Source organism: Garra rufa, chromosome 19 (assembly GCF_049309525.1).
Source record: "Garra rufa chromosome 19, GarRuf1.0, whole genome shotgun sequence".
Taxonomy (NCBI): Eukaryota; Metazoa; Chordata; class Actinopteri; order Cypriniformes; family Cyprinidae; genus Garra; species Garra rufa.
Genome location: NC_133379.1, coordinates 35,458,324 through 35,466,750, shown reverse-complemented (window position 1 = coordinate 35,466,750; position 8,427 = coordinate 35,458,324). Strand labels below are relative to the sequence as shown.

At 31.6% G+C, this 8,427-nt stretch overlaps 1 protein-coding gene across 1 annotated transcript in view; it reads left to right on the top strand.

Moving 5' to 3' along the window:
* pde8b (phosphodiesterase 8B) overlaps positions 1-6,996 on the top strand; it is a 73,112-nt gene extending 66,116 nt beyond the window's left edge. Inside the window, exon 22 of the mRNA XM_073824303.1 lies at positions 210-6,996. Coding sequence (XP_073680404.1) covers positions 210-319 — 110 coding nt within the window. The 3' untranslated portion in view covers positions 320-6,996. The remainder of the gene's footprint in view (positions 1-209) is intronic.
* Positions 6,997-8,427: the final 1,431 nt, after the last annotated feature.

The window sequence follows — 8,427 nt, the reverse complement described above, 5'->3', positions numbered from 1 at the left end:
ATATATATATATATATATATATATATATATATATATATATATTAGTTTTATTATTATTATTTTAGTTATAAGCGTTTTTAATTTCTTTAATTTCAATTTTAACTCTCTCTCTCTTTCCCTCTCTTAGCCTCAACAATTTTTTTTCAGGCTATTAACTATTCTTAATTTTCTAAAGCTAATCTTTCTCTCTCTCTCTCTTTCTCTCTCAGCCTTTGCCAGTTTGCCAGGCCTGATGGAGCATTTGGCAGAAAACTACAAATACTGGAAGAACTTGGACGAGATGAAATGCAAAAGCCTGCGGCCTCCGCCTCCTCCGTGACCCTCGTGACTCCCTTACCTCCCGAGGTCAAAGGTCAGAGGTCACGCTGTGAATGTAGCATCTCCGCCGGGCCTCCGAGATTCCGTCCACCGAACACAGATCAGCGACCCTGTTTCCCCGATGAAGCTCCACCCCTAGCGACAATCGCCCCGGTAACAAGGGTAAAAACGACAAAACGAATGCACTTTATCAGCATACAGTCCTCTTCCAGCATCTTTTCACTTTCTTCTCTTGTTTTTTAAAACCCCTCTGTTCTGGAAAGTGATTTTTTTGTAATGTCTGACACAGAAAAGACTGATCTCAGTCCAGCAGAGGACTGCACATACTATATATGCTCAAATATGGAACTGAAACGTGTATGCTCAGAGAGGTCTGTGACTATACATAGCACACAAAACATCAAGAGACGTGGGATCACAGATCAAAATTTCAAAAGGGCTTTATTTGGGCTGAAGTGGCCTACTTCGGAAACCAAAAAGGACCCAATAGTGAGCCCTGAGGCACACCACGTTTTTCCCCCTTTCTGATTAAATAAAATTCAACACAGATGGAATATTTTGACACAATATTGTGGACAGAAGCAAATGTCAAGTTGCCAAAATGAAAGAAGTGAAGACCAGCACTGAATGTGATTCAGTGTGCGAGAATGTAAAAACTGCGACGGATCAGCCCGCTGCGGGCCGACATTATTCCGGCACTTTCTGTATCAGAATGACTCTTTCTCAGACTCCAAGGACTGGTGTGTAATAATCAATAATTTTGATATAAATAGCCAATAATACAAAGAATATATTTCTCAGAAAACACTGTATATCCAGACACATACTGTAACAACGTGAAGCTTGACGAAGCAAGTGTGTGTGTGGAAGAGAGCGGGTGTGTTTTTGTTACGATGAATGTATTAGCATACTTTTTACATTTTACACATGACGGTTAACATTCCTACTTCACGCAATGGATGCGACATTCCCTTATCTTCAGAGTTATACTGCGCGTAAAGTCCAGCACACCCTCATAACCGGTGGGATTGCACATATTTTAAGTGTTACACCATTTTTAAGTATTATTTATTTACAAACGAGGTCCGTACGGTGTACATTTTAGGACATCCTCAGACCTCAGCCATACAATGACAAGGCCTCAGACTGAAAGGCTTCAGGTCTCAGGAAAAACGATGACAGGTGTCATACAATTAGACATCGGACGAAACAGACTTAAAAGGCATCAGACTAAAAGACATCACGTCACGCACACGGTTCAGAACAAGCAAAGTGGTATGGAACGTCATTTATTCTGAATTGTCACTATACTGAACAATTCTGGGAAAATATTGGTTCATTTATTAATAATAATATCCAGCAAGATGTATCCATAACTTTCAATGGCATTATTGTAGGACATTGTGATTCTGACTCCACTAAAAGCAATGCTTGTTTTATTATAAACTTTGTTAAAATTTTATATTCACAAATGTAAATTTGTCAACAACAAACCGCAGTTTCTTGTTTGTTTGTTTTTTCAAGAATTAAAAAATTATCTATTTCGTTGAGCAAGAAGAACTATTTCATTGTTTTATTAAATGCTAAACTAATTAAACTGTATACAGAGGAGAAAATGTATTGTGTGTATGTTTAAAAAGTTTATAATATTGCAACTAAGCTAGCTAGCTTGTATGTTGCCAAATAGTACTAAAGTACCCTTACGAAAAATAAACATGGTTTTACTACAAATAAAACTGTGGTTATACAAATGGTAATCAATACACACACACACAAAAAACATGTTTCTACACTTTCACTATAGTAAAACCATGGTTAATTTTCGTAAGGTTAACTTTGTCCGTCTGTTCCACCTGATGTCTTTTTGTCGAATGCCTTTTAATCTGAGTCCGATTCATCCGATGTCTATTTCTCTGAGACCTGATGTTGTTTCAGGGTTGCCAGGTTTTCACAACAAATCTCGCCGAATTGTTACTCAAAACTAACCCAAAACTAGCCCAATGGCATTTTAAGGAGGGTCTCCTAGTAAAAGTCACGTTCCGATTGAGAGGAGGGTGTAAAATAAACGTTTTTTTTGGCACAGTTCGCATTCTAAGGGATAAAGATAACATCGTTTCAACCCGTGGACATGAAAAACCACCCGCGGCAACAGTGTTAAAGGGGTCATCGGATGGCCATTTTCCACAAGTTCATATGATTCTTTAGGGTCTTAATGAAAAGTCTCTAATATACTTTGGTTCAAAATTCTCAATAGTAGTGTAAAAACAACTTTTACCTTGTCATAATCAGCTCTGCAAAATATCAGCTCATTTTACGCATGGGCCCTTTAAATGCAAATGAGCTCTGCTCGCCCTGCCCCTCTCTGCTGAGGGATTACGAGCTGTAATGTTTACTTTAGTCGCATTTAGCTGCATTTAGTGCGTTTATCGGCAAAACTTGCCAACAAGCACATTATTAAGAAAGGTAATTTGCAAGGATGCATAAAAACCCTTATACTCACTATTTAAAAAAATACCACTGGGTGGATCTTTATCATTGTAGGGTGGTTGTGTACACAAATTGCCAACACACAATAATGTTCAAACAACATGTAAAAGTTAGTTTTGCATCCGATGACCCCTTTAAAGTAGCCCAAGTACGCGGGAAAACTGCGGACTTGGCAACACTGCGTCGTTTTTCCTGAGACCTGAAGCCTTTAATCTGAGGCATGACGTATGGCTGAGGTGTGAGGATGTCCTAAAATGCACACCGTACTACGATCCGCTGTATATCGCTGTCGTAATCTTACATCGCAGACAGGCTTCAAACGCTTTCATAGGCCAAAAACCAGCGCCAGAGGTGCTTTTATAATCAAACACGATGATGAGTTTTAAACAGATGTTTGGCTGAAGCTGTTTTCGATCTGTCACACCAGACATTTTTTCTAAAAAAAACACAAATGTTTTTATTAAACGTCACCGTTGGTGTCATTTGTTATTTGCGCACCTCATTTTTACTGGGTTGCATTTGGACACGTAGCTGAATTGCATTGGCTCGCGGACAAGCTGAGTAGGAACTATTAAATGTTTATATTCGGCCGACGTTCAGCCTTTTACTCAATGCGTTGTTGGAGTTTCATCATGACATCAGCTGTTCTGGCAGATGATTTCACAATGCCCTTGTAAGATGGCAGCGGCTTTTTGTTGTTCTTAGGGTTGGCGGTGCATCACAGTTTTTATGCGCTTCGGACGGCATTGTGCGGTTGAGGCATGCGGTGCACATTCAGCAGCTCGCAGGGTTTTGATTTTTCCTCTTTCCTGTTCTCTCATCCTTCCTGATTCTATCTGTTTCCCTCCCTTTTTTCTTTTTTCTTTTTTCTTTAATGTGGTCACAAGGGTAGATCAGCGGTTTTGGTAGCACTTTTTGAAGCATGTACAATACCAGTCAAAAGTTGTTGAACAGTAAAAATTTTTTGGAGAGGTCTCTTTTGCTCACCAAGCCTGCGTTTATTTGATCTGAAGTACAGGAAAAACAGTAAAATATTTTTACTGTTTTACTGTTTAAAATAACTTTTTTTTTTTTTTTTGAAGTTGTTGCTGTGATCAAAACTGAATCTTTAGTTAATAAATAAAGTAGTCTTAATGCATTATAAAGTTATGATCAGTTTTAAATTGTCAGGGACTCATTTGGTATATTATTGAAATACGTTAGTGTAACCACTGGTTTACGCTACTAGTCAGGAGTTTTTTAACGATAAGATTTTTAATGTTATATTAAAGAAGTCTCTTCTGCTCACCAAGCCTGCATTTATTTAAATCCAAAGTACAGCAAAAACAGTACAATTTTGAAATATTTTTACTATTTAAATTCTATTTGAATATATTTTAAAATGCTATTTATTCCAAAGCTGATTTTTTTTTAGCATCATTACTCAAGTCTTCCGTGTCACACGGTCCTTCAGAAATCATTCTGGTATGCTGATTTGATGCTCCAAAAAACATTATGTTGAGTCAAAAATTTTTAGTTTTTTTTTTTTTATGAATAGAAAATTCCAAAGAACAGCATTTAACTAAAGTAGAAATCTTTTGTAACATTATACATGTCTTTATCATCACTTTTGATCAATTTGAAGCATCCAACCTAAATAAAAGTATTAATTTCTTTCTCAAAAAGGAAAAAAAAATATGATACTGACTCCAAGCTTTCTATATATATATATATATATACTCAACTGTTTTAAATATTTGTAATAATAATAAATGTTTCTTGAGCAGCAAATCAGCATATTAGAATGATTTCTGAAGGATCATGTGCCACTGAAAACTGGAGTAATGATGCTGAAATCTTAGGTTTGATCACAGGAATTAATTACATTTTAAAATATATTCAAATAGAAAGCAGTTATTTTAAATAGTAAAAATATTTCAAAATATTACTGCGTTTGCTGTATTTTAAATCAAATAAATGCAGGCTTGGTGAGCAGAAGAAACATCTTTAAAAAAAAAAAACATTAAAAATCTTACTGTCCAAAGACTTTTGACTTGTAGTATACTGATGGTTTCACACTTGAAATTGGGTGTAATGTATTGCGACTGTGGTTATAATTATGAATAAGAACGTACTATTGATTTATTACATAAATGCATTAAGAATTTCTTTATGATTTACTATATATGCATGCTTAATAGAAATTATACTAGTTCTTTTTAACCCTCTTTTTCCCATTATTTGAAGGTCTACAGATGTGAATGCAGCAGTACAAATTATGAGAGATGCTCTTGTCGCCCTCTAGTGGTAAATACAGAGATCCGCACACATATGATTGAACTTCATTGATGCTGAACTATAAAATAAGTATCAGAGCTTGTGTTTGCTTCTTAGGAGAAATTGTTTTGTTCCCTTTTTCATAGTAGTATAATAATTTTACCTAAAGTTAGTGCAACAAACAGCTCCTCATAACACTATCAGTCAAATGCTTGGACACGCTAGACTGAATTTATGTTTATGATTTTTTATATATATATATATATATATATATATATATATATATATATATATATATACTATCAGTCAAAAGTTTTTGAATAGTAAGATTTTTAATGTTTTTTTTTTTAAAGATGTCTCTTCTGCTCACCAAGCCTGCATTTATTTGATCCAAAGTACAGCAAAAACAGTAAAGTTAAAGTTTTTGAATGGTATAGTGCGTAATGTTACAAAAGCTTTTTATTTCAGATAAATGTTGATCTTTGGATCTTTCTATTCATCAGATAATCCTGAAAAAATGTACTCAACTGTTTTAAATATTGATGATAATAATAATAATAATAATAATAATAAAACAAAATGTTTCTTGAACAGCAAATCAGCATATTAGAATGATTTCTGAAGGATCATGTAACACTGAAGACTGGAGTAATGATGCTGAAAATTCAGCTTTGCATCACAAAAATAAATTACATTTTAAAATATATCCAAATAGAAAGCATTTATTTTAAATTGTAAAACTATTTCATAATATTACTGTTTTTATTGTATTTTTAATCAAATAAATGCAGACTTGATGAGCAGAAGAGACTCTAACGTTAAAAAAAGACTCCAAAATTTGAAAAACAGAGAACAAGTTGCTGTGTCCCAACATTCGACCTGGTAGAAAACACAAATGTGCCCCCTTTTATGGACAATTTTATTAAATATTAGTGTTTCGCTGTACTTTACTGCCGGTTTTGACATCCTGTAGTGCAAGACTAAATGAATTTCCATTCTACATTTCGTTCCATCACACTTCTGTATTGACTGAACAAAGGCACAATAGTCTTGAGTCTTGATTGTGGGTTTGGAGCCGACTGAGATAAAGCCAAAGAACAATCTAGAACTAATAATGGAAATGCAGGTCATAAGATGATGTATCTATTCCCTCTTTTCCTGTCCTCCACCCTGCTCATCCTCTCTCTTCCTGTCTTTCTGTGTTGAAAAAAAGCTCTTGCGTTATCCTGCTTCGTAACCAAACATTGCATTTTCACACACAGGCTTTATTCTATGGAATTTAAAGTACAAAATGTAATCGGGGAGAATCCCTTTTTAAGCTCAGACGTTTTGACTATGAATTTATACAGACTCTTTTACAGATATTAATATAAATATGTCGAGTTTCGAGAGAATATTCAGGTTCATGCCTTAATCTCTATTATTAAACGCTCGCGTTCACTTGTCAACACTGATTGAAAGCCTGATCTGAAGTACTGAAGATCTGAGTGATTGAACGACGTGACCATGTGATTGTTTCAGAGGTCCACTGTAATTTTAAGATGTTGATTAGTAGTTGTTCTGGTGGTTGTTGGTTCATTTGGTTCCTGGTGGTTTGGGTTGTTGTTTGTTGGATGTTTAGCGATGTGCTTAAAAGAACGGTCCGGCTTCAATATAAGTTTTAGCAGCAGTATTCAGAGCATGATGTTGATTTCCATACAAAATCATTTTGACTTATCCCTCTTTATTTATTATTATTATCTTTATTATTTATTTAATTGTAGTTCCAGATTACTTTTATAACTATTTTTGATATTGATTGCCATAGAAAATCTATATTTAAAAAAAAAAATATATATATATATATATATATATATAATAAATATGAGCTTATAAATATTTTTTCTTTTACAAATATTTTCAATATTTCAATATTGCCATAGAAAATCATTTTGACTCATCCTTCTATTTTATTTTATTATTTATTTTTATTATTTTATTACTTTAATTTATTTTGTTTTATTTTTATTTTATTGGATTACTTTTTATTTTAGTAAAATTTAAAGTTAAATTAATTTTTATAAAGTTTATTTTTACTTTTACAAATATAATAATACTATAAATTGTTTTTTATTTTAAATTATTGTAAATATAAATTAAGAAATAAAATATAACAAAAAGTAATAAATTAAAATAAAATAAAATACAGATGGATGAGTCAAAATGATTTTTTTATGGTAATCAACATCAAAAAAAATTCAGCTGGAACTATTTTTGATGTTGATTACCATAGAAAATCATTTTGACTCTTAGATTTTTTTTTTAAATTACTTTATTTTATTACTTTTTTATTTATATTTATAATCATTTAAAATAAAAAAATATATTTATAGTATTATATATATAAGTCAAAATGTAAGTCGTGATTTTTCAGCTGGAACAAATTTTTGATTTTGATTGCCATAGAAAATCATTTTGACTCATCCCTCTGTATATTATTTTATTATTTTATTTTATTTTATTACTTTTTTATTTATATTTATAATCATTTAAAAGAAAAAGGATATTTATAGTATTAATATATTTTCAAAAGTAAAAATGTAACTCATGATTTTTCAGCTAGAACTATTTTTGATGTTGATTACCGTAGAAAAGAAATTGACATTGTTTTTTTGTTTTTTTTACTATTTTTTTTACCATTTTATTTTATTACTTTATTTTGTTTTGTTTTATTTATTTATTTATTTATTTTTTTAAATAATTAATAGTATTATTATATTTTTAAAAGTAGCTGAAATGATTTTTCAGCTGGAACTATTTTTTATGTTGATTACCGTAGAAAATCTTTTTAACTAATCCCTCTGTAAGTTATTTTATTACATTATTTTTTTTATAGTTTTATTTTTTGTTTTAAAAAGAAAATTATTAAAAACATTGTCATTTAAAATTATAGCAGTTACAGTAATTTACTTAAAAGTTCCAGATGACCTAAAATCGGAAATATAAAGCTTATAAATGTATTTAAAATATATACAATATGTAACTAAAGCATAAAGAATTAGTACTCACATAATAGCAATATATGTTAATGTTTTCATATCAGGGACAGTTTTCACATTTACACATTTGGAACTAAAATGTTTTCATTAACAAATGACACTAGAAATTGACTAAAATTAATGAATGACAACAAAATACTGACTGAACTAAAAGAATATTTTCATCAAGATAAAAAACAAAAATCAAGTGTCTGTAGTGTCTGATGTCATTTGAATTTTTTTTAAAAAAGCAAATATTAAAAATATTTCCAAAAAGTTACAGTATTTATAATAATTAGAATTTAAAAAATAATAATTTATAGTATTATTATATCTGTACAAGTAAAAG